This window comes from Hoplias malabaricus, chromosome 18 (genome assembly GCF_029633855.1).
Source record: "Hoplias malabaricus isolate fHopMal1 chromosome 18, fHopMal1.hap1, whole genome shotgun sequence".
Classification (NCBI taxonomy): domain Eukaryota; kingdom Metazoa; phylum Chordata; class Actinopteri; order Characiformes; family Erythrinidae; genus Hoplias; species Hoplias malabaricus.
The window spans coordinates 34,494,878-34,520,097 of record NC_089817.1 but is presented as its reverse complement, the minus strand read 5'-3'; the positions used below and the strand labels follow the sequence as shown (position 1 = coordinate 34,520,097).

The 25,220-nt window shown below is 43.6% G+C and overlaps 2 protein-coding genes across 2 annotated transcripts; one reads left to right on the top strand and one right to left on the bottom strand.

Annotated features, from left to right (window-relative positions):
• Nucleotides 1-4,259: 4,259 nt before the first annotated feature.
• tlx3b (T cell leukemia homeobox 3b) lies at nt 4,260-14,065 on the top strand. The gene is given in 5 exon segments (XM_066650128.1): nt 4,260-4,530; nt 4,533-4,610; nt 4,613-4,723; nt 8,157-8,394; nt 10,451-14,065. Coding segments are annotated over 5 exon segments (909 nt in total). The 3' UTR covers nt 10,662-14,065.
• A 2,106-nt stretch (nt 14,066-16,171) lies between these two features.
• npm1a (nucleophosmin 1a) lies at nt 16,172-22,514 on the bottom strand. Its single transcript, XM_066650596.1, has 11 exons — nt 22,370-22,514; nt 20,804-20,885; nt 20,530-20,650; nt 20,323-20,416; nt 19,839-19,939; nt 19,674-19,735; nt 19,534-19,576; nt 19,355-19,435; nt 19,102-19,236; nt 17,058-17,132; nt 16,172-16,769 (listed from the first exon to the last, which is right to left on the bottom strand). Exons 1-11 carry the CDS (start codon nt 22,407-22,409, stop codon nt 16,719-16,721), a joined length of 885 nt encoding a protein of 294 aa, XP_066506693.1. The 5' UTR covers nt 22,410-22,514; the 3' UTR covers nt 16,172-16,718.
• Between the last annotated feature and the right edge of the window lie 2,706 nt (nt 22,515-25,220).

Genomic DNA, 25,220 nt, shown 5'->3' with positions numbered 1-25,220 from the left:
ACACACTCTATCAGATTTCTCTCTCCTCTTTCCTCTCCTCCTCTCCCACTCCTCCCTCTCTCCGTTTCTCCCGCTTTAAATTTGGTAATAAAATCGTACTCGATCCTTTTTTAAATGCACTATTACTTACCGCGCCCTTTTCATATTGCAGCATGGAGGAGGAAGTTGGGGCGCGCGCTCCTCTAAAACAGCGCCTCGTTCATTATTCACCAGCAGCACGAGCAGCTCGCGCGCTGCCGCCCTTTCAATCCCCATCCCTCCTTCCCTTTCTTCTCTTTTTTCATTTCTTTACGTGGTTTTTCTCTCTTTTTTTCTTCCCCCTGTCTTTTCCTTCTGCGTCTAAAGCGCGGGATTGATGAGCACGGGAGCGCGCGCAATAACCTCTCCCACCCCCGGGGAGCGCGTGCACGCCCGGGACCCTCTTAATTGCTGTAGGGTGCTTTTAGCCCCTCACCGACGGCGGAGGGATCCACTCCGTTTAAAAACGTTCAGCGATTCATTTAAAAATACAAAATAAACAAAGAATAATGTAATTAATTGTATCGGTTCTATTGATAAATGTATTGATTATCGTCTCTCTGTTCAGTTACAACACAACAATCACAAACAACAACGGAAACAACTAAATAAACAAAGACAAAGACTCGCCATATTTATATTAAAAATGATCACGCGCTCGTGTTATTGTTATCCGTGTACTTTCACACACACACACACAGAGCATCCAGATCATTAAAGCCACCCTCTTGCTTCTACGCTTCTCTACACAGGAACACTCCATCTGTTGCTCTGCATACTTCCTTATCCCCTCTTTCCCCCTGTTCCCCAGCGCTCAGGACCCCCACAGAGCAGGTGTGATGTGGTGGTGGATCATTCTCAGCGCTGCAGTGACACTGACGTGGTGGTGGTGTGTTAGTGTGTGTTGTGCTGGTGTAGAGTGGATCAGACACAGCAGTGCTGCTGGAGTTTTTAGACACTGCGCACGGTCCTGGGAACTGGAGAACAGGGTAATATGGGGTTAAGAATGAATGCAGAGCAGAGTGAGAGAGGCAGAGAGAGAGAGAGAGAGAGAGAGAGAGAGAGAGATAGAGACAGTGACATGAGGGTGTGTGGGTGCTGAAAGGCCCTCCCTCTCACCCTCCACAATCCAGAGGAGTGAAGTAAACCCTGTGTGTCCTGTGCTGACAGGATCTCTCAGGAGCACCACACTTACTCAGAACATGTCTAAATTCTGTAGCTCCCGTCCACTGGTGGCGCTGTTTCATCAAATCCATCCAATTCTTTTCTGTATCGTACTGAAGAAGAATAACAGAAACAGTGCTGTAACCTGCTGTGGAGCACATTACCCAGGAGTCAATCCGGACCTTCTGGAGATTAGAGGATTAGGGGCAGGGCTGGGGTTCACATTAGGATTAGGAAAAGAGTTAGAGTTAGGCTTAAGTTTGTGTTTAGGTTTAGACGTAGCGTCAGGTCTGAGTAAGGGACGGTGTTGATGGTTTGAGGTTAATGTTAGGGCTCAGTTTAGGCTCAGATTTAGGGCTAGGATTAAGTTAAGGATTAGGTTTATGAGCTGTTTCAGAGCACACTGCCTTTTAAAGCTCTGTCTGCTGCTTTAAAGCTTTATTGTTCCAATTAAACATTGTTTTGGTAAAAGTGCCTTCAACAAACATAAAAAAGTCATGTGATGGTTCTGAAAACCTTTATTTATTATTTCTCTAAGAGTAATCAACTCCATTCTATTTATAATCGTCTTATCTTTTACATAAATAATGAATAGAATTCTATTATTATTATTATTATTGTTGTTGTTATTATTATTGTAAACGGTTAGCAGTGATTAATAGCAGCTGTATTAGGCCTAAGCTCCTGCTGAGCAGCGCGAGCGCCCGGAGCGCGCGGCGATCAATAAACGCGGCATTAATCTAGATTTCCTTCAGCCAATAAAATCAGCCCCGCGCGCGGAGAGAGTGTGGCACGCGGCGAAAGGCACCAATTTCCCGGCGCTCGAGGCCTCCGCCAGCCCGCGGACGCGGAGCCGCTTTTAATCCGCGAGCTCCAGTTCCTCGCGCGAGGGATCGATGGCCAAAATATGAGACTCATCCAATTAGAGTCTCCTCAAAGAGGCTCGCGCTCATCTGATTAGTACACAGCACACACACACACACACACACATACACACACACACACACACACAGTCCAGTGATAATAGTCATAGTAATAATTAAAGGGCTTTTAAATCCCATCTGAAATGCCGGCTGTGTGACGTCACTTAGGGGAAGGCGACTGTCCTTTTACTTTACAGTTTAACGCGCGCCAGGGCTCTGTAGGGGTTTTATATTAAATGTGTGTTCCACTATAGCGTCTCTCGAAGTTACACAGGGTTCTAGACACTGAGCAAGGACACTGAGACATCAGTGCAAACCTGTTTAGAACAGTATCTAGAACTGTGATAACAGAGTAGATATTAGGAGGTCCATCAAAGGGAAGAACCCTTCTTTAAGAGTTCACGGCTCTGTCTAGAACCACTGCATTTTCCTACAGAAGGGAGCAAAACTATTAGTAATAAAGTAATAGTCATTTATTAATGGTTTATTACTGTGTTAACCTCATCGAATAAAATGATACGGATAATAACAGTAGGATTATTCAAAAATAGTTGGTATAATATGATAATTATAACATAATAATAACTGGCGGTTCCCTTTTGTATCCAGTCGTTATGAAGGCACGTGGAACCATTTATAGCAGGTAAAGACCTGCTTATAACAATAATACTCTAGAATATGTATGTTGTTATACAATAATTAAAACGTAATAACAACTCTTGTTCACTTTATAGCTCAGTCGTTTCAGAGGTTCAGAGAAGCACCTGCTTTATTAATAACACTATGATTAATGCACTGCTCCTTTTCTTCCTGTAAATAACAATGTAATAATAATTGTAATAACCGTTGGTCACTTATTGGCTCTGTAGTTATAAGAGATCGGAAATTACAGTTTAATTCACGATAATTTCACGTTATTATACTGCTTCATTTAATCATGATTATAACAATGTGTTAATAATAAATATGTTAATTTTACACAATAATAACAATATAATAACAAATAGTTGGTGCCCTTGCCAAGACGTAACAAGCTACTTCTAATATTACTACAAATAATATTAATAATAACATAGTTATTATACAAAATGGTTGCTATATCACTGAGGTCACAAAGAACAATTTACGAGCGTTACTATGGTTATTATTATAACTCTATTGTTTCTTTTCATGATGATTTTAATAATGTAAGAATGAATATATTATTACAAACTAATTACATTGTAATAACGGCTATTGTTTCGTTTTCCTGCTGAGTTTTGCTGATTCATAAAGAGTAACAGAATAATTTACTACTACAACTGTTATTACTATGTTACACGTTCTCATAATGGTAGTAACATTGTAACAACTACATTATACCAACTGTATAGACACTAATAGCAACGTATTAACAACTAGTTTGAGAGGTATTTGTAAGAGATCACATTAAAACTTGTGTTACTAATATTACTAATTATAATAATAAAAATAATAATAATAATAAGAGGAATAACGATAATAATCATATTTTATGTATTAATAATTGTGTAATAATTAAATAATAATGTAATAATAACCGAGGGTCTTTATTAGCTGTAAATATTCTGCTCAGAAATAGCTCTAAAGAAGATAAACAGCTCTTAAGGCTCCGGGAGAAACACAGACCGTGATTTAACTCTGTTCTCCATCACAACCTTAGACTCGTCTCTCCACGCGTCAGAAGAGAGAAGCGATGTTTGGGACGATGACGTCACAGCGCGCGGATGAGCCAATCAGGAGAGGAGAGGACTGAGGGTGGCCAATGAAAAGAGAGCTGGAGAGAGGGAGAGAGCTCGCGTGCGCTGAGAAGGAGCCAAAACTTTTCCAGCAGCGGAGCCACGCGCCCAGATCCGGCGCCGGAAGAGCATCGTTATTTAATCCGGATTAGTTTTATTTTTATTAGGCTTTTTAAAATACATTCTGAATGTTTACCGATGCGTTTCCTGTGGTTTTCCTCGCGCTGATTGTGGAATAAACCTCAAAGAAACTGGAGACGGGGATTTATCTGAAACTGCGTGGAAAATAAAACGGAGAAAGGAAAAGAAAAACAATATAAAAAAAACGTAACATAAAAGTAAGAAAAACAGATAGATAAAGACAGAGAGAGAGAGAGAGAGAGAGAGAGAGAGAGACATGGAGCGCCCCTCCAGCTCCAGCTCGAGCCCCAGCGGCGCGGGACACACGCCTCACGCGAGCCAGCACGAGCCCATCAGCTTCGGCATCGACCAGATCCTCAGCGGCACGGAACCGGAGCCGCAGCAGAACTCCTCGCGCGCGAGTTCGGACTCGGAGCGGCTCAGCGAGGGCGGGTTCCCTCTGGGAAGCGCGCCCGGGGCGGGAGCGAGCGCGGGAGCTTGCGCGACCCCGTACCCAGCGGTCACGGGCGCGTTCCACGGGCTCGTGGCTCCTACGAAGACTCTCGGCCCTACGGAGTGAACCTGACGCTTGCGCCGGGCGGGGTCATCCGGGTCCCGGCGCACCGCCCCTGACCGCCGCGGTCCCGCCGCCTTTACCCAGCGCTGCGCCGCCGGGGCTCGCGGGGATCGGCTTCCCCTGGATGGAGGGCAGCACGCGCTTCGCCAAGGACAGATTCGCAGGTGAATGACGTGTGTGTGTGTGGCTTTAATCGTTAATAACCTCGTTTAGGCCTAAAATCTATAACAATCCAACATCTGTAACAGACTTAACATCTGTCCTCAGTGATACACTGTGGGATATTAACAGTTTGTTCTTGGTTCTTTATGTTCTTCAGGTTCTGACCCGTGGGCCCTGGGGGTACAGCAGTTGGGGCATTTTTACACTCCTAAAAAAAGAGTGTTCTTCAAGTGTTCTTGATAAACACAGTGTTTCGATTTAGAACCATTTAGAACCTTAAACGATTCTGTACTTGTGAAAGGGTTCTTCAGGCCGATGGATAAGGGGTTGTATATGGTTCTGTGGTTCTGTACAGTAACAACCTTTTGTGGTGCTAGGACCCATTTTAAAAGGCTCTATATTTAGAACCATATACAGCAACCTCTTCATCAACCGAAAGCACAATTTCACCAGGAAAAGAACCAGGTTCTAACCTTGGAGAACCCTGTTTTTTTGGAGTGTATTGCCAGAGTTCCCACAGCTGAGAAATTAAACACCAATTTTTATAGCGTAGAAAAGGGCTGGGAACAGGAACGTTAACCCAGGTGTATCAGGTGTAATAACACGCTTATAACAACAGCTCCAACTGCTGATATTATATTTATTGATATGTTTTCATTAGTTTCGTGGAGGGCCTTGTGGCTGCTATGGATCGCCATGTCTCTCTGGAAATGCCATGTATTGTGCAATGTTGCTAGCGTTAAAACATATAATAACTGTATAATAACTGTATAATAACTGTATAATTGACGTGCAATAGAAATATAAACCATAATTAGGCCTTTATTTTAGATTTAATGTACACCCTTTTATGGCTGTATTTATACAATGTTTAGTTTCTGTTATACACACACACACACACACACACACACACACACACACACACATTATTAGGTGCATTATTGTCATTTGTCCACATTTAAAGCTTTGTATTACTGTTTAAAGGCGCACCTCAGATTGACCTTAAGGACCCTGTTGTACATTAGAGGGGGGTATTAATATTATATTATGTATTATATGCTACTACCTCAGGGGACTGGAATGTGGCTGACAGTGTGGGGAAGTGTAGAGTGAACGCACTGAATTGACGCCTAACGTAACAGGAAGAGATTATAATAAATATAAAGCATTGTGAACCATCACATGGGTCCTGTACAACGTCACATTTCTGTCTACAGCTCCATGTGGAGGTTTTAATGGGTTTAAAAATACATATTGTTCATTTAATTAATGTTGTTTTACAAGTAAATATTAATGTTTCACTCATTTACCACGGAGACAGCTCCATGCTCCTTACACACACTCTTACAGCTCTGTGAGGGAGCACTGCATGAGCTTTAACAGTGAAATGGTTCCTCAGACCGATGAAGATTATGTTGTATATGGTTCTCAATAAAGAACCTTCTTGTTATTGGTTCTATGAAGCACCAAAGAGGTTTGTAACAAGGGAATACCTTTGGGTTTTATGTAGAACCCTTGACAAATTCAATTAAGACCCTTGAAGAACCCTCTTTTTAAACACTGTGCTTTTGGAGAAACACATTATTTAAAGCACTTTTCAAAGAAACTTAATTTTTAAGTGAACGAAGCTAACATTGTCGTGAATGTAGATTGTAAACATTATAATAAGTGTATGAGTGTTTTCATATTTGTACACATCACATTATTTTAATAATTGTGTTGTTATAAATGTAGTTTATAACAGAGTAAACGAGTAAATTATTATCGCCAGACCTGTGTGATTATTATTATTATTATTATTATTATTATTACAGAAGTCGTAGCTCATTTAAGAATTGTTAAGAAGCTTGAGTTGAGTTTTAAGCACAAATCAAGAATTCATTCAAGGTACAATAAGCTAAAAAAAAAACACCGGAAACTCCACTCCATAAAATAGGAAACGTGACGTCATCTTTTCAGCAAACCGAAAAGAGACACTTGGATGTAAATTTGCACTTATTTAATTTTCAGGACACGTCACGAGAAATTAAAACCCAAACAAGAGAAACCAGCCACAGCACGAAGTCTGCCATTACACCCCCCCCCCCCCCCCCCCGTGCGGGGCATCGAACCCCGCTGTGCCCTTCACCGATATAAAAGCTCATATATTAAGTTTAAAGCTCTCTGAGAGGCGCTGATGTCTTAATGCTCCGCCCTGAAAGCTGCAGCTGTGGTTTTTATTAAAGCCTGTAAAAAACGAGGCTGATTGATAAAGAATTCACGCGCTGTCTTCTTCAGAAAAAAAAGGCCAATCTCAGCGCGAGGCACTTATAAAGAGATATCAATATTTCAGCAGGGTTATTTATGGATGCCTATAGGCGCTCTCTGGGCTTCCCACACTTTGAGAGAGAGAGAGAGAGAGAGAGAGAGAGAGAGAGAGAGAGAGATCCAGGCTACCTAATAAATCCTGTGGAACTACACCAAATGTCCAAAATAACGTATGGCCATAAAGCACCGCTTTGCCAATAGAAGTTTGTGTAATTTAATTTAATAGATGTGTGTTATTTTCAGCGCTGGGACTCATTGGCTGTGGGCTAAATGAATACATTTAAATCCTAAATTAAATTCAGTAAATATTTAATAATTATGGCCTAAAACTCCACTGGGTTTTCCCTGTATTTCCTGCAGATTCGTGGCAAAAAAAATATATAAAAAATTATATAGAAATATTAGAGGGAAAGTAGCTTAACGCAATTATTGTAGCAGCATTAGTTTTTATTTTTTTAAATAACCGTTAATGATGATAATAGTGAGGGTAGATGGTAAGAGCCGCTGTGTCCCAAAACCTTACACAATGACACAAATCTACAGAAACCTTCATATTTATTTCCACAGTAGAATCAGCTCTTTTTATTTGTTTGCGTTTCATTTCTTAAAACGAAGACGTTGTCCGCTCTTAGTGCCACCGCTGAGAACAAATCAGTCTAACAACCGTTACCCGTTCTCTTATAAATAAAGCACGATACTCCTGAACGCTCTATTTGCATTTAATTGTGACGTGACGGTTAATTGTGACGTGTCCGTTACCAGTGGGAAAAAAAACAATTTATATACAATCATCAAGGAATTAAATTGTGTAACATATGAACATTTTTATTATTAATTTTTTTATTTTGAGACTTTTACTGACGTATTTAAGATGTTTACTAAGACGAATGAAAGTCTGAATAAATGTAAGCGCCTTTATTTCACTGCCCCCTGATAAAACCCCACAGGACCGATGAGCAAAAAATGGCAAATAACACTTTTCTTAAGACATAGAAATTACTTCTTAAACAATTAAACCATTATTTCTTAAAGAATCACAATTATTTCTTTAAAATAATAAATTAAAAAATCTAATGCTCTCTCGCCCCTCCCCTTAACCTGCCCCCTCCCTGTCGCCCCTCTCTCCAGCGGCTCTCGCGCCCTTCACCGTGGCGCGGCGGATCGGTCACCCGTACCAGAACCGTACCCCGCCCAAGCGGAAGAAGCCCCGCACCTCTTTCTCGCGCGTGCAGATCTGCGAGCTGGAGAAACGCTTCCACCGTCAGAAGTACCTGGCCAGCGCCGAGAGGGCCGCTCTGGCCAAGACCCTGAAGATGACGGACGCTCAGGTCAAGACCTGGTTCCAGAACCGCAGAACCAAGTGGAGGTGAGGAACCAGAAATGGTTCTAGAATGTTTAGAGAGTCCATTTCTAGAAACATATTTCAACTGACCATCACCGAGCCACAGTTTATAAAACACAGCCTCCTGGAATCTCAGGCTAAATTTGTTCTTAAGGTGAATTCTCAGCATTTGCATAAAATAGATTTATAAAACACAATGTTAATACGTTCAGAGTTTTATTCATTGTTGTGTTCATCATCAGATCAAACAAATGTGACGCTCCTGTGATTGGAGTTGGCTTGTGCTCTGTACACGCTCCTTCATATATTTATATTTATATTTATATGACATAAGGATGCTATAAATATAATTTATTATTCACCAAGTATTTAACTCAAAACTATGTTCTCTTAAATGTCTGGATGTGTCCTGATTTCCGTGAACACTTTAAATATAAACCATTTAAAGTATTCGTTTTTGCTTCAGGAACCTGTTTATTGCGATAAGAACGCGTCACATTAAATACCACAGATAAAAGTCTAAAACTCAAAGTGAAATGGTGCTTCTACACAGTTACACTGAAGCGTTCCCTTGTAGAGACTCTGGGGAAAACTGCAAAGACACTAAGAGAACTTCAAACCGAACATGAAAATATCCAGTTATTTTTATATGAATTGTATGACGCGTTTAAAAAAAAAAAAAAAAAAAAAAAAAAAAAAAAAGTAAAATTTAGTCAAACGTTTATTTATTTATTTATTTATTTAATATATTTATTTATTTAAATCTCTACATTATTTTAGATTGTGTTGGTTATATCAGGGTTCTGGCCAAAGCGTTTTTTTTTTTTTTAAAGTTCAGTTATTAAAATGCCGGCACCGCGAGATGACGTTTTGTGTTAAAATGGCTGCCGAGGGAACGTCGGTTTTCTGATTTATTTTCCTCTAATTTTCAGCACCTTTCCGCCGCGCTGTGAACAGGGGTCAGAACACACACAGGTGACATCAGCTCGATCCACATCACCTTCAGATTTCACTGTAAATGTTTCACTGCCAAAGAATTATCTGAATGATTTTGGTCATTATTGTGTTTTAAATGGTTCTTCACACACCTTTAAAAAAATAGTTCCTGTAATTTTACAGTAAAAGACTTACATTTCTTACACATTACAGTGTTCGCTGTGAAGATGCTCGCGCTCGTTCTGGACACTTTCTAATTCATTTTCTGTTAAAATTAATAATAATAATAATAATAAAAGTAATAATCTGAGCAAAAAAAGAAAATGTAAAGCTACAAGGGCATTATTTCAAATTCCACAAGTTTAACACACAGTTTAAAGTTTATTATTATTATTATTATTATTATTACGGCATCCAACAGTTTAGCCAAAGAAAATTAGAATGAAGTCATGTGTAAATACTTTAGAAACAATAAAGTATTGTGTATTTAAAGTGGTGTATGGGTTATTTAAGGTGATGTATGGGTTATTTAAGGTGGTGTATGAGTTATTTAATGTGATGTATGGGGTATTAAATGTGATGTATGTGTATTAAAGGTGATGTATGGGTTATTTAAGGTGGTGTATGGGTTATTTAAGGTGGTGTATGGGTTATTTAAGGTGGTGTATGGGTTATTTAAGGTGGTGTATGGGTTATTTAAGGTGATGTATGGGGTATTAAATGTGATGTATGGGGTATTTAATGTGGTGTATGGGGTATTTAATGTGGTGTATGGAGTATTAAAGGTAGTGTATGGAGTATTAAAGGTGGTGTATGGAGTATTAAAGGTGATGTATGGGGTATTTAAGGTGGTGTATGGGGTATTTAAGGTGGTGTATGGGTTATTTAAGGTGATGTATGGGGTATTTAAGGTGGTGTATGGGTTATTTAAGGTGGTGTATGGGGTATTTAATGTGGTGTATGTGTACTAAAGGTGGTGTATGGGGCATTAAAATTGGTGTATGGGGTATTAACGGTAGTGTCGATGTTGAGCGCAACAGTGTAGAGTTATTTAATATAGAATGTTTTAAATAACAAAAGGGTGTTCTGGGTCTTATTTCTCTCTCTCTCTCTCTCTCTCTCTCTCTCTCTCTCTCTCTCTCAGGCGTCAGACAGCAGAGGAGAGGGAGGCTGAGCGGCAGCAGGCGAGCAGGTTGATGCTGCAGCTACAACACGACGCTCTCCAGAAATCTCTGGGTGATTCGGTTCCCTCCGATCCTCTGTGCATCCACAACTCCTCCCTGTTCGCCCTCCAGAACCTGCAGCCCTGGGCCTGCGCCGACGAGAGCGGCAAACTGGGCTCAGCACTCGTATGAACCGCAGCACGGAGCAGCGGTCAGCAGCCATCAACACACGGAGATCTTCTGACCTTCCTCGCACCAAACTACAGAGGACACCTACTGACCTTCTGCTGGCTTTTACCATCGAACTACAGAGGAGTCGCACTGGCCTCAGCGCAGGCTTTGAGAAATAAATAAATATACGACAGACATCTACTGAGCTTACTACCTACGGTCAGGGAGAAACTGACCACATGTCGTAAGATTAAAGTGCCATCCAGAGCGCACTACAGACCACTGGCTTCACCTTCATTTACAAGGACGCATAGCCTCTGAATAGCACTCTTCAGTGCCGCAATTCCTAAACATGAGTGAGTATGAACGTTAGTTAATTAATACGTGAGTTACGAGCCAGTGTCTTTAAGTGCTTTGCATCTAAACAAAACAAAACAAAAAAAGCCTGTGGACCATCAGAGACTTGCAGACCACAGATTAGAAGAAACTCCACTCTCCGAGTGGTCTTTGTACCTGACCGAGGCGCTTTTAGTGTAAAAGAGAACACGTGTGAAAGTGTAAAGACTGAATGATTTGAGGAACATGTTGGATTTGATAGAACTGCCACTGCCACTGGGGTCACTCCCCGGCCTCTTATTGTGGTCTACTTCTGTCTGGTGAGAGGTTTAACCTCTGTCTGCCAGACGGCCCGTTAGTTTGTGCTGTGGTTGTGATGTCACTGCACACGGGGGTTAGGTTGCATCTGATTGGTTTAACTCATTTACATGTGTTTCCAAAGCTCTGCGTGATTAGGTTAGATATTCCCTGGGCTCCTGAGGGGCACAACTGTCGAAGCATCATCTGAGTGTCTGCTCTGGGTGGGACTTGGAAGAATGAGGTTGGGTGAAGGAAAAAACGTAATGTCCGACATTAAACTGAAAGCAGACTTAAGGCTGTGATTAAAGGTGCGATGGGAGATCTGTCAAATCCTGATTGATGTTTCTGTCTCACCTTCTCACATTGTATACATCAGAGGTTTTCCAAGAAGTCTCAGCCAAGAACCACTTAGGATCCTGTAGCGGAATCAGGTGTAGCTTGTGCTGGAGCTAAAACTCTGTGAGGCAGAAGACCTCCGCTGCATGGTACCGACTCTACTGGACTCTACGCTCTTATTGGTCCCACAGCTCCCCCCTGAAATGTATCAGTGTTGTCTCTAACCCCGTCTCTAAGGGGAACAGTGGGCTTTGGAAACCACAACAACGGCGGTGGTAACGTTAAGCGGTGTTTACTCATGGTGTATCGGCGTGTTGTTGTTGTTTGGGACTGAACACAGCTCCGTCATCAGTTCAGACAGATCAGTAGAGTTTGTTCCTTCCTTGTTGCAGCGTTTCTTTCGTCGGCCACCGATCCAAGGAGCGTTTGAACCTCTTCAAAAGACCACGGCGTCATTTTACGAGCTGCCGTCGTGAGTCGGATAAAAACAAACGTGATCTCTGCTGCAGCTGGAGATTTTACAGATGGAGAGTTGGTGCTGGTCGTCTGCGTTGCGTGGCGTAGAGTGACGACTCTCTCTGGACGATCAGCGCTCTGCAAGGTTTACACGCCACGGTTTAGTCCCTACTCGACTCGCTCTGAACCACGAGAGAACAGCCACTAAACAAGAACCCGCTTCCAGAACCAGGACCTGATTCACCTGGTGGAGGAGTCGAGTTGAGTCGAATAGAGTCCAGTAGAGTACTCTCTCATAAAGGTACATTTCTATTCTCCAGAAGGAGAGGGATATTGTAAACTTTAATTATAGAATGGTGTAAAATAAAAGAACGTAATATAAGTCCTGGAGGTGAAATGATGCGTATGAAATTATTACAATTTTAAAATCTAGAATCAATATAGAATACAGTACTATTACATTCCCCTGAGGGTACCACCACAGCGTAGAGTAGGGACCCTGCAGTGGAAAACACCACTGACTCAACGCACATTTGGGCCAAGGACAAATACAAAAGACTGATTCACCCCAGAGTTCAGCAAACGCCCTGTGAAGTACATCATCAGGACAGAACCCCGAGAGAAACTCCTGCGCAGGGATTATCCTTTCTCCTTCAGAGGAACTGACACATAACAAACGACCGATGGGGTGCGGTGGGTCCGCTCGGCTCGCCGCTCAATGCTAACGTATCGACAGACAGATGCATCACATACCGGCACCTCCCTCTGTCTGTCACACAGGAGAATGGAGAACTAATGACGGAGACACGTAACCATTAATGATTCAGTGTCCTGACCTCTTATGCCCCTTGTTTGGGCCATTTCACCATTGATGGAAAAGCTAACAAGCGTATAAACACTCACTGTCCCACACACACACACACACACACACACACACTCTAACAGATCCATCTTACATCACTTATTACAGCAGTGCTTACATTTTTGTAAGGGTCAAGGGCTATTCTGCTTTTACACCTTCGTTTTGTTTCTCTTTTACAGGGACATTCCACCCATTTTTCAATATTTCTGCGTAATTCTGTGGTTCCGATGTAAACAGTGATGGAGGGGTTTGGTTTGGTGTGAAACCGTTGACGGCGGAGGTGAACGGAACCAGACGTCTGCCTGTAAACGCTCTTCATCAACGTTATTACAGTAGTGTAGTGGAGAATAACAGGGACACAGCTCTGGAGCAGCTGCACATGAGCCTGAGGTCACCGTGCTCAATGCCAAATGTCGGCTAGAGGAGTGTAAACATTCACTACACTGTATAAAATTGCTGTAAATTTACAGAGAGTCTGCTTCAGTATTTTACTGTAAATCAGTGTTTACAGTAAAGTACTGTATTATTCAGTTACAGTAATATGGTGTAAATATGAAATACAGTAGTGTTCCTGTAAAAATACGGTAAATGCCTGGGAACTCTGCTGCCAGTATTTTACTGTAAAATTTACAATAATTTTTTTACAGTGTGGGTTTAGAGGCAGGACGTCGTCCCTGAAGAAGTGTCAGGTCCCTACCGTTAACAACACTTCAGATCAAATCCACTCCTCATGACTTTGTTTGATGTGAATCACTGAATTATTCCGAAGTCTCAGTGAACTCTGGTGGAATAGTCCTTTAAGGAAGTGTTGCCGATGGTCTTTCCCTCTCCATAGACGTTATTAAAGATGGTGTACAGCGACGGAGGAGGTAGAAATGTGTATTAAAGACGAGAACTTAAAGAGTGCTGGTGAAGTGAATGTGTAAATGTGACGCTCCGAAGGGAAAGGAGCAGCGCTGCATCCAGACGAGTGTATTATATCACTGTAATTCATCTGTACATAGTCTAAATGTAATTAAACTCTCCTTTTTTGACTTTAAAGCGACTTGTCTAGGGTTGTTTTAACATCTCCGACCACACTCTTTTACAGACGTCTACAGCGTCACATCACCTTTAACCTTTAGACCACTTACTATCTTCAGGACAAACGTCTCCCGACCTTGAGAGGGTGTTTATTTACATGGCCTTATATTATAATTTTACGGTACTTTTGGGGCAGCTCTAACGCTTGTAAATACCCACATTTACCATGTTTTGCAGCTGTGTTTAATAGATTAATATGAGCATTATTCAGCAGTAAGCTGCTGGACACTACAGATGAGCGATGGGGCGCACACACACACTTTTAATGCTCCGCACACACACCGACCACACACTATAGCGCTGTTTGGCCGAAGATGATTATGCCTGCCACAGCAAAAGAAGCACTTAGGTGCCTCGCCGAGACAAATGCAGGATCCTATGGGATCATAAACATGCCTTTATGCCCTCTAACACCCCCCCCCCCCCCCCCACCACACACACACACACACACACACACACACACACTCCCCAAACAAACACACACCTAATCCACCCCTCCATCCTTTAGCCCAAGTGCTGACTCTCAGGAATTGACCCGTTCCAAAGAGCTGGGTGGGGGTAAATGGAGCAGTGTCCATTTATAAAGTGATTTAACATCACCTTCTCTCTCTCTCTCTCTCTCTGCATTAAAACACTCTGTAGGTGAGTCTGCGATATTCTCCGGCTGTGTTCGTAAACGCAGTGCCCTGATATTTATGAACTCGAAGGGTCTGCTCCCACTTTTTCAGCGGTAACAGCTTCTCGTCTTCTCAGGAAGGCTTTGAGGACACTGCTGTGAGGATTTGATGGTATCCATCCAATAAATGGGCTTCTGTTGGTTCCTGATAGGGTCCAATGCTCCATAATGGTATCCTATGTTTTTCCTAATGGTTTAATATTCAGCCAGTAAGAGTTTAATGGCCGTCTAATGGTGTCTAAAGGAAATTAAGGGTCTCCATTAAGTCAATTCCCATTAGGAGGCAAAAACCCAGCAGGGGAACGGAGCTAAAATCATCCCAGAGGTGTTGGACGGAGCTGCATCACGGTTCCACTGCTCCACGGCCTGGAGCTGGATCTGATCTAAGTTTATTACGCTTTTCTAAGGCTACTGTAGTTTTTATAGTCGCTAATATCACTTGTTTGTGTCTGGGGGGCGTCTATAAAGATTTGGACACCCAACACAGCGCTCTGGATTAAGAGCTGAGTGAGCGAGGGCTGTCCGTTCATTAATAAACACTCAGTGACCACAACAGGAAGCGCCCTGACCTCCAGGACCCCTCTAGTTCCACAGGGAGGATGAGATCATTACGGTAGAAGCTCAGGACGCAACTGAGCCGCAGTCTCAGAGCGCCCTCTGGTGGATAACGTGGGTAAAGATTACTGCAAAGGAGCACTAGGCTTATTGTGTTAGCGGTGTGTTGTTACAGAGCCCTGGAGGTGCCTCTTAGCAGAGGATTGGCCACCATTTCCAAACTGCTCCCTTGTATCTCTTGTGAATTAAAATTGTACTATATTAAACTGCAAAACTGTATTATTTAAAAGCTGTAATCAGTCATTTGTCCTCATGACTAAAGCTACATGCCTCTATACTGACACCTAGTGGCCGCGTTATATCAAAACGAGAAATAAAATCTGTTTTAAAACAGCACTAGGTAGGATTTGTTAGTTGCAGATTAATTTTGTCACAGCCCTGAAATCAAAGTGACATCAACAGCCGAGGCTCTGTTCTCCTCATTTAAGCTCAGTACCAGGTCAAAGCTGTAACCCTCCGAAGCAGCACGGTGGCGCAGCAGGTAGGTGTCACAGTCACACAGCTGCAGGGTCCTGGAGGTTGTGGGTTCGATTCCCGCTCCGGGTGACTATCAATGAGGAGTGTGGTGTGTTCTCTCTGTGTCTGCGTGGGTTTCCTCCGGGTGACTGTCTGTGAGGAGTGTGGTGTGTTCTCTCTGTGTCTGCGTGGGTTTCCTCCCACAGTCCAAAAACACGCATTGGTAGGTGGATTGGCGACTCAAGTGTCCGTGTGTGTGTGTTGCCCTGTGAAAGACTGGCGCCTCCTCCAGGGTGTATTCCTGCCTTGCGCCCAATGATTCCAGGTAGGCTCTGGACCCACCGTGACCCTGAACTGGATAAGGGCTACAGATAATGAATGAATCCAAAGAAACAGCAGCATTTTTCTTCCAAAACTCTTTATTCCTGTGCAGTAAAAGTGGAGTTCATTTGCAAAAACAGTAACAGGACGTGTTCATTTGCATGTTTCAGGATGTGGACAGAATTATTTAGCAACAACAAACCAAACATTCTTCAATAACAGGGTTATATTACAGTATATTTCTCTCGCACACAAACTACACTCACACACAGCCCTGAAATGTTCAGAAATCCACACTCTCTTTAATAAGATGTGCACACTGTCCGCCCTCGATGGAATTCAACAGGAACTTCACACAGCTTCGAAGCAACTGGAAACTGTAGGAATTCACTCAAATTAAATCCAAAAATAATACCAACAAAATAAAGAATAAAGGGACACACTCCGTCTCTCCCTCCACAAGGAACCTGCTACGAGCAGGAAGTGAGAGGTAAAGAATGGACGCGGAGCACCTCCGGGGTTAAAGTCACTGTTAAAAGGAAATGAAAGAGGAATGGCACGGATTTAACAAACGAAAATCTGAAGGGGCTCCGAGAATAAAAGAAACAATACACATAATTTAAACCAGGAAAACAATTCAGTTCTTCTCCATCAACGTCTGTCTCCACTTCCACAGCTCCTCCACCACCTGAAGAACAGGGGGAAAAACAAGAGCTCAGATCCGCTACAGCAGCCCCCAGGGTCTCCACAACCATCCACCACACCTCACGCCATCAAACGCTCACCAGAGTAAACTCCAGAGGAGCGGAGACGATCAGTCCTAATGACCCGGGATCAGCACGTGTCTATTCCCTCCAGCGTTTATCACAGAGGGCTACTTTAATTTTAAACCCCGCCTTAAAGCAGTGGCACTGAAAGCAACGTAATCACCTTTTACGAGAAATTACTGTATAATCAGTGAAGGACGTGTCAATACCTTGGCGTCTGATACTTTGAAGCCGTTCTTCACGTAGTTCTCAAACTTGGGCTGGTGTTTCGGGAGAGACACGCCCTGAAAGCAAAGGAAGAGGTTGTTATTAATAAGTGCCTTCATCTCCATCTGAACAGGTTCAACAGCAAACACCAGCTCAGCGTCAAAACGACCGACGCCCCACCGACACACAGCCTCTGAAACAGATCCCTCCACGGAAACGCTCAGACGTCGGCAAAACCTGAAATAAAATGTCCACCACGTACTAAATCTAAAGTATAATATCGTTATGAAAATTAACGAGGGCTGTTGCTGTATGATGTGCTGCACGTGTTTGTGCTGATGGTGTTAATGGGACCAATGTTTACTGCTGACTCCTTTAATTACTTCTTCAATTAGTTAATTACAGAGGCCACTGTTTCAGCGCTGATTTACCCTCCACAAGGCGTTCAATCATCAGCTGTAGAAACTTTAAAGTGTGTGTGTGTGTGTGATGTCTAACAGGAGCTGGACTTAAATATCGTAATTACGACTGCAAAGTAAAGAGCAATTAAGAAAGGGAACGCGACATCAATCAACCACCTCTTGGTTTTGTAAACGTTAATATGTTTAAACTAAGTTTAGAATCGAGTGCTGAGACAACGACAGCGCCCCCTAGTGTCCGTCAGTCAATAACGGAAAATTATGTGTAGCATTAAAAATGACAACAGTAACACACACACATGGACAGTATCACACACGCACCCACCTGTGGACAGTATCACACACACTCACCCACCCACACACACACCTGTGGACAGTATCACACACTCACCCTGTCACTCACACACCTGTGGACAGTATCACACACACTCACCCACCCACACACACACCTGTGGACAGTATCACACACTCACCCTGTCACTCACACACCTGTGGACAGTATCACACACACTCACCCACCCACACACACACCTGTGGACAGTATCACACACACTCACCCACCCACACACACACCTGTGGACAGTATCACACACGCACCCACCTGTGGACAGTATCACACACACACACACCTGTGGACAGTATCACACACTCACCCTGTCACTCACACACCTGTGGACAGTATCACACACTCACCCTGTCACTCACACACCTGTGGACAGTATCACACACACTCACCCTGTCACTCACACACCTGTGGACAGTATCACACACACTCACCCACCCACACACACCTGTGGACAGTATCACACACACTCACCCACCCACACACACACACACCTGTGGACAGTATCACACACACTCACCCACCCACACACACACCTGTGGACAGTATCACACACTCACTCTGTCACTCACACACCTGTGGACAGTATCACACACACTCACCCACCCACACACACACCTGTGGACAGTATCACACACACTCACCCACCCACACACACACCTGTGGACAGTATCACACACACTCACCCACCCACACACACACCTGTGGACAGTATCACACACGCACCCACCTGTGGACAGTATCACACACGCACCCACCTGTGGACAGTATCACACACACTCACACCTGTGGACAGTATCACACACACTCACCCTGTCACTCACACACCTGTGGACAGTATCACACACACTCACCCTGTCACTCACACACCTGTGGACAGTATCACACACACTCACCCTGTCACTCACACACCTGTGGACAGTATCACACACTCACCCTGTCACTCACACACCTGTGGACAGTATCACACACTCACCGTCACTCACACACCTGTGGACAGTATCACACACTCACCCTGTCACTCACACACCTGTGGACAGTATCACACACTCACCGTCACTCACACACCTGTGGACAGTATCACACACACTCACCCTGTCACTCACACACCTGTGGACAGGAGGACCTGGAGGAAACCCCCACACACACACACACCACACTCCTCACAGACAGCGACCTGAGGTGAGGATTCCGCCCGAGACCCGAAGTCAACATTCCCATCCCTCTCTAAACACACCACAGTGTAAATCAGAGACTGAGTGTAGCGCTGGATCAAAGACAAACCTTCTCAACGCTGACCAACATCTTGGCTTTGATCTCCGGGACAGTGAGGGGGGTTTGGGGAGATTTGGGGGTCTTCGGGCTCTTGGGCGTCTGTGGTTTCTTCTCGTTCTTCTTCCCTGCGTCTGGGGTCTTGTTCTGTCAACATTTAATAAAAATAATAAACAGCTTAAAAATCAGCTACGGACACCTGGCTGTTCACAAGTGCTTTACATTTCGTAGAATAAAAGTCCCCCGCCCGCAGCCGGACTCTGACCTGTTGTTTCGGGGCCGGCGTGCTGGGTTTGGACTTCCCGTTCTGAGCCGGAGTCTGGGGTTTAGCTGCTGGGATTTTGGCCTAAAATTTAAAATACAACTGGAATTAAACATCTGAAGTGTAAAGGCTTTACAAAGCTCTGAGCGGTAAGTCACGGTGTAAAGAGGCAGCCCTCGCACCTTCACAGGAGTCTCCTCTTCACTCTCTTCATCCTCGTCATCGCTGGAAAAACACGAGATTCATATCTGCTTTTAGAACAAATCCATAAAGAAACGTTCACTTTCATTAGCACCCCCCAAAAAACAAAGCTCAAACTTACTCTTCATCATCATCATCTTCGTCATCATCCTCATCTTCATCCTCCTCCATCTTCATCTTTTTCTTTAAAAAGGAAACAAAATGTGGACAGTTTTAACATCACAGCTGTTTACTGTTTGAGTAAAACACACACACACACACACACACTACAGGCCCAAACACTCACTGCAGTCTTGGCTGTCTCTGGAGCTGCCCTCTTCACAGACATCCTCAGATCTTCCTCTTCCTCCTCCTCCTCTTCATCAAAAGACTCATCCCCTCCTACGACTAAAGGAAGAGAGAAATGGAAACAGCACTTAGCTCCTCGGTTTAGACCAGCAACAGCCTGAACACCACATCTGTGATCTGATCAGAACACGTACGGCACCGGAGGTCAACGTTGAACAGACGTTTAAGGGTGGGGCGGTTAGTGACAAATCACGTTCCACACTTAAAGGTGCAGTCAGTCAATTCCTCCGGTGCCTTTAGGTCACATTATGAAACAGTCGTTATCTAAACATCCACCCATTTCAAACATAACTGCCCCCATATGAGAGACCCACTGTGTGGAGCATAAACTGGGTCACAGAGGGACTAAGTTAATTAATTAATAACAGCGTGGTTAAAAACGACTGACGGCTGCTTTAACCGTTATTATCCGAGACACTCACTGATGAGGTGCTGGCCGCTGATGTGGATGGGACCGGCGCCGGACCTCAGACGGAAAGTGACGGGAGGCGTGATCTCGAACCCACCCAAACACACCTGAGACCAACAAACAAAGACTGGTTTAGACGGTGGACACCGAGGAAACATCTACAACAACAGGCTTTAAATTCACCACGTTCTCATTGTTATTGCTCCATGGAGACACTCACGCTGGGCAGAGTGGACGGTTTGAGTGTGGCGAGTACGGCTTTGACCTTCTGACCCTCAGAGTCCTCGCCCTCCACCTCTACGATGTTCAGCTCATCTTTTGTCGCTGGGGTCCACACACACCTGCAGGATGAGACGAGCAGAGCGTGACCCCAGAGCCCTAGCACTGCCCCCTAGTGTCTCTGACACGCTCGGATGAGAACACTAAATATCCAGATGTGAGACATCTTTTAAAAGCATATCATTACACATCCCACAAACAAACAACACAAACACACCATCCTGACGGACAACTGGTGCTCAAAGTCGTCATCCTCGGGGTTAAAGGTGACTGCTTTCCCCTCCTTCAGCTCACAGCCTGGAAAATGGATCAATAACCAACACAATTAGGGAAATATATCTGAATCAAACGGGCAACACAATACAACAGGGATCAATAACTATGATCAGGAAGAAATGTAGAAAATTAGATACAGATTTCAGTAGAGATCAATAACTGATTCAGAAATCTGAATGAAAAAAACGTGACCCGGATCATAGGATGTGACTGATATGGATCAATGAGTGTGATCAGGGATTTAATAATGTCACAAAATAGGAGGGAAACGACAAAGTTAGAAAATATAACCAAAAAGGCCAATAACGGCTGTGCGTTTAACTCCTTTTACAGGCAGGAGAACACGTGGAGGACGCACACGTGGTGTGAAACCGGTGGGCGCACGCAGAATTAGCACGTGGTGAAAGGTGCAGCGCCACATTCTGTACCCCATCAACATGCTGCACCCCCAAGGACCCTGTAGCAACTGTGGTGACCGCCCAACGGAAAACGTACTAAAACACACTCCTATCGTTTCTCTCGTTATTATATATTTATTTATTTCACTGTAGTTCACGGCAAATTAATATAAACGTGAACAAAACACTAACTAAAGCCGTTAACCTTTTAAACATTGTCAACTTGCTTTTTATTCATTTTCATATTTTAAAAGAACTAATGAGCTAATCACTAACAGTCATTAAACAACGCGAAGGACGGTGACGTAACCGTTATTCAACCAATCAGCCTCCGAGGGGTACAGAATATGGCGGGTGCAGATCACGGCGTGACGTAGAAGTGGAAAGGGCAGGATCCGTTAAAAATTAAAGATAAAAGGCAATCTTTAAATTTTATTTTTTACTAAAAACATTAAATATAAAACGTATAACACCAATAAACACGAGAAACCGACATTAACTGATGTTCTGACGCTAGAAAAGAAGCCTTTTGTGGAGAGGGCCCGTTAAACAACGTGTTAGCTACAGTTTCCACAGGCGCTACAATGTAACAGTTACTACACCATTTAAGGTGGACTGGAGAATGAGATAACAGCAAAAAAATTAATAAAATAGGACAAAACCCGTATTGGTCTTGGTCTTAAAGGCAACATATAGCTGTAAAGACAGGGGTAAACATTAATACACTTTGTTTACTCAAGAGAAATGCATAGCTTGCTACCATTTATACGCCATTTAAGGTGGAATGACCAACGGCAAATTCAGCACCCACAGATGTAGAAGTGCTTCATGTTCTAGGTTTCGGCGCCAGAAAACACCTTGGTTTTACTCCAGAAGTACACCGGCTGTTATTAACACACAGTTTAAGGTGGAGTGGGTCAGTCCAGTGTTAAAACTGTCGTTCAAAGAGGTTGAGACTAATACACGTGGTGTGCTGGAGATGGGCGAAGGGTTACTAGTGAACTTCAGGATAATAACTTCACCCAACTGCCGCGTGAAGGTGAGAAACGCACGATAAAGCGTTTAAAGGTCGTCAGTGTTGAATTCAAAGTGTCTGATGTGATTTACCGTAGAGGAAGGTCTGGGGTCCCATCTGTTCCATGTCCATTCTTATGTTCCTGCGGTTCCTTTGCTGCAGAGAGTCGGCTCACTGTGCTCTGCTCTGTACTTCACACTGCTCTGGACACGCCCACGTATGGGGGCGGGGTCAGAGGGTGACCAATCAGATTAAAGGACGACGCGGCGGTGGAACTTAATGTGTAACTTTATATGATACTTTTCTTGTACGATGTGGTTATCTCGTTTGAATGATATACTGTGATTTTATTCATCTGCATTCTCTCTCTCTCTCTCTCTCTCTCTCTCTCTCTCTCTTTCTGTCTCTCTTTCTCTTTCTCTTTGTCTCTCTTTGTCTATTCTCTCTCTTTCTCTCTCTCTCTCTCTCTCCTTTCTGTCTCTGTCTCTCTCTCTCTCTCTCTCTCTCTCTCTCTCTCTTTCTGTCTCTCTCTCTCTCTCTCTCTCTTTCTGTCTCTCTCTCTCTCCTTTCTGTCTCTCTCTCTATTCTTTCTCTCTCTATCTCTATCTCTCTTTCTCTCTCTCTTTCTCTCTATTTTTCTCTTTCTTTGTCTCTCTCGCTCTCTCTGTCTGTCTCTCTCTTTCTCTCTCTCTCTCTCTCTTTCTCTTTGTCTCTCTTTGTCTATTCTCTCTTTTTCTCTCTCTCTCTCTCTCTTTCTCTCTCTCTCTCTCTCTATCTCTCTCTCTCTCTTTCTGTCTCTCTCTCTCTCTCTCTCTCTCTCTCTCTCTCTTTCTGTGTCTCTTTGTCTATTCTCTCTCTCTTTCTCTCTCTCTCTCTCTCTCTCTCTCTCTCTCTCTCTCTCTCTTTCTGTCTCTCTCTCTCTCCTTTCTGTCTCTCTCTCTCTCTCTCTCTCTCTCTCTCTCTTTCTGTGTCTCTTTGTCTATTCTCTCTCTCTTTCTCTCTCTCTCTTTCTCCCTCTCTCTCTCTCCTTTCTGTCTCTCTCTCTATCTCTCTTTCTCTCTCTCTCTATCTCTCTATTTTTCTCTTTCTTTGTCTCTCTCACTCTCTTTTTCTGTCTCTTTTTCTGCCTTTCTCTTTCTCTCTCTCTCTCTCTTTTTCTGTCTCTATCTCTTCTTTCTGTCTCTCTCTCTCTCTTCTTTCTTTCTTTCTCTCTCTCTCTCTTTCTCTCTCTCTCTCTCTCTCTCTCAAACCCACAGCCATTAAGATGCAGTTCATGTTCTTGATCATTAGAGGGAGCCAAAGCCCCAGAGTTAAAGGGACACAAAGTTACCATTGTTTTACAAAATAACAGCCATAACATTAAAGCCATCTCCTTTTTTCTACATCCTCTGTCCATTCTCTCAGCTTCACTGACTGCACAGGAGCACTCTGTAGTTCAACAATTACAGTCTGTAGTTCTTCTGTTGGTCTGCATACTTTTTGCCTACATTCCCCCTGTTCCGCAGCGCTCAGGTGTGACGTGGTGGTGGATCATTCTCAGCGCTGCAGTGACACTGACGTGGTGGTGGTGTGTTAGTGTGTGTTGTGCTGGTGTAGAGTGGATCAGACACAGCAGTGCTGCTGGAGTTTTTAACCCCTGTGTCCACTCTCTGTCCACTCTGTGAGACACTCCTCCCTCGTTGGTCCACCTTGTAGATGTAGAGTCAGAGACAGTAGCTCATCTGTCGCTGCACAGTGTGTGTCGCTCGTCCTCTAGTCCTTCATCAGTGACACAGGACGCTGTCGGCTGGGTGTTTTTGGTCGGTGGACTGTTCTCAGACACATTAATGTGACACAGACACTTTTTAACTCCTCTCAACGTTTTAATTTGAATCATCATTGAATAATATCAGCATTATACAGCATTTAGAGCTTTAACATTTAAACCGGTCTCTGTCTGTCGCCTCAGTGGAGAGCAGCAATCAAACGTTTCTGCTTTATTTACCTCCTTCTCGTTAAGATTTAATGGATAATAAATTAAACGTAAATGATCTGTAATGATAAATACATTCCTCTACAGGGAAATAAAGGGAGGGACTGGATTCAGTCGGTGAACGTAAGCAAAAGCAGTTTATTTTACAGCCACTTTTTTAAATTCCACTGGAGGTTGCTATGAGAGATGCACACACACGGAGGTGACACGTAACGGTTTATGGTTCGAGGTCAGTCTAAACACAGACAGAGAGACGCACGGACATAAATAAGACAGACTGAAGACAAGGAGAATTTACAGTAAGCGACACTGTAAATACAACACAAGACAACGCTCCCAAACATCCCGCAAAATGGGAAAAATAAGTCACCAGAACCATTCAATGCATACAATTACAGAGCCAGGCTTTTCATGGCGTACAGCCAACATTCACATAACTCAAAGGAAGCATATCTGCTGCTTTAAAACATGCAAAACTCTCAGCATTTATGGAATAATCTTGATGCGGTTCCAGTCCGGGGCCAGTAGAGGGCGCTCCAGTCTTCAAGGAGATTGAAGGAGTTCGAGGTTTACATTTCAAAGCCGTTCCAGGAAAAAGTATCCAGATTTTCTCACAGAACGCCACACTTCCCAAACCCCCGCGATTCACAGTCGATGCCCACTTTCCTGAGCGAAAGGCTAAAGCTACAGCAGGGGACTACGGACACTCACAAACCTGCTGGTCTTTACCTAGAACATGAGTTCGGTTCTCTTTCACAGAGAGCGCTCCAGCATTAGAGGCCCACATCTCTGCGTCCAGGTCCCAGGAATCCACTGGAGAGGTTTTATATAGAGATCTAAGTCCAACGCAGGACTGGGCCCTCGCTCTTGGATGAGGTTAGTTTCCTTGAAGTTTCTTCAAAAGACAGAAGCCAAGCGTCCAAGAGAGATCCACAACAGCCAATCAGTTTCTGTTCTGAGAGACAGCGAGG

Bases quoted from the DNA above. Each gene is read 5' to 3' on its own strand.
- npm1a (XM_066650596.1), bottom strand. From the start codon at position 22,409: ATGGACATGGAACAGATGGGACCCCAGACCTTCCTCTACG. The intron at 20,886-22,369 runs GTAAATCACATC...TCCATTTTCCAG, and splicing joins ACCCCAGACCTTCCTCTACG to GCTGTGAGCTGAAGGAGGGG. The intron at 17,133-19,101 runs GTTTGTCTTTGA...CTTTGCTTTCAG, and splicing joins TGTTGGTCAGCGTTGAGAAG to GGCGTGTCTCTCCCGAAACA.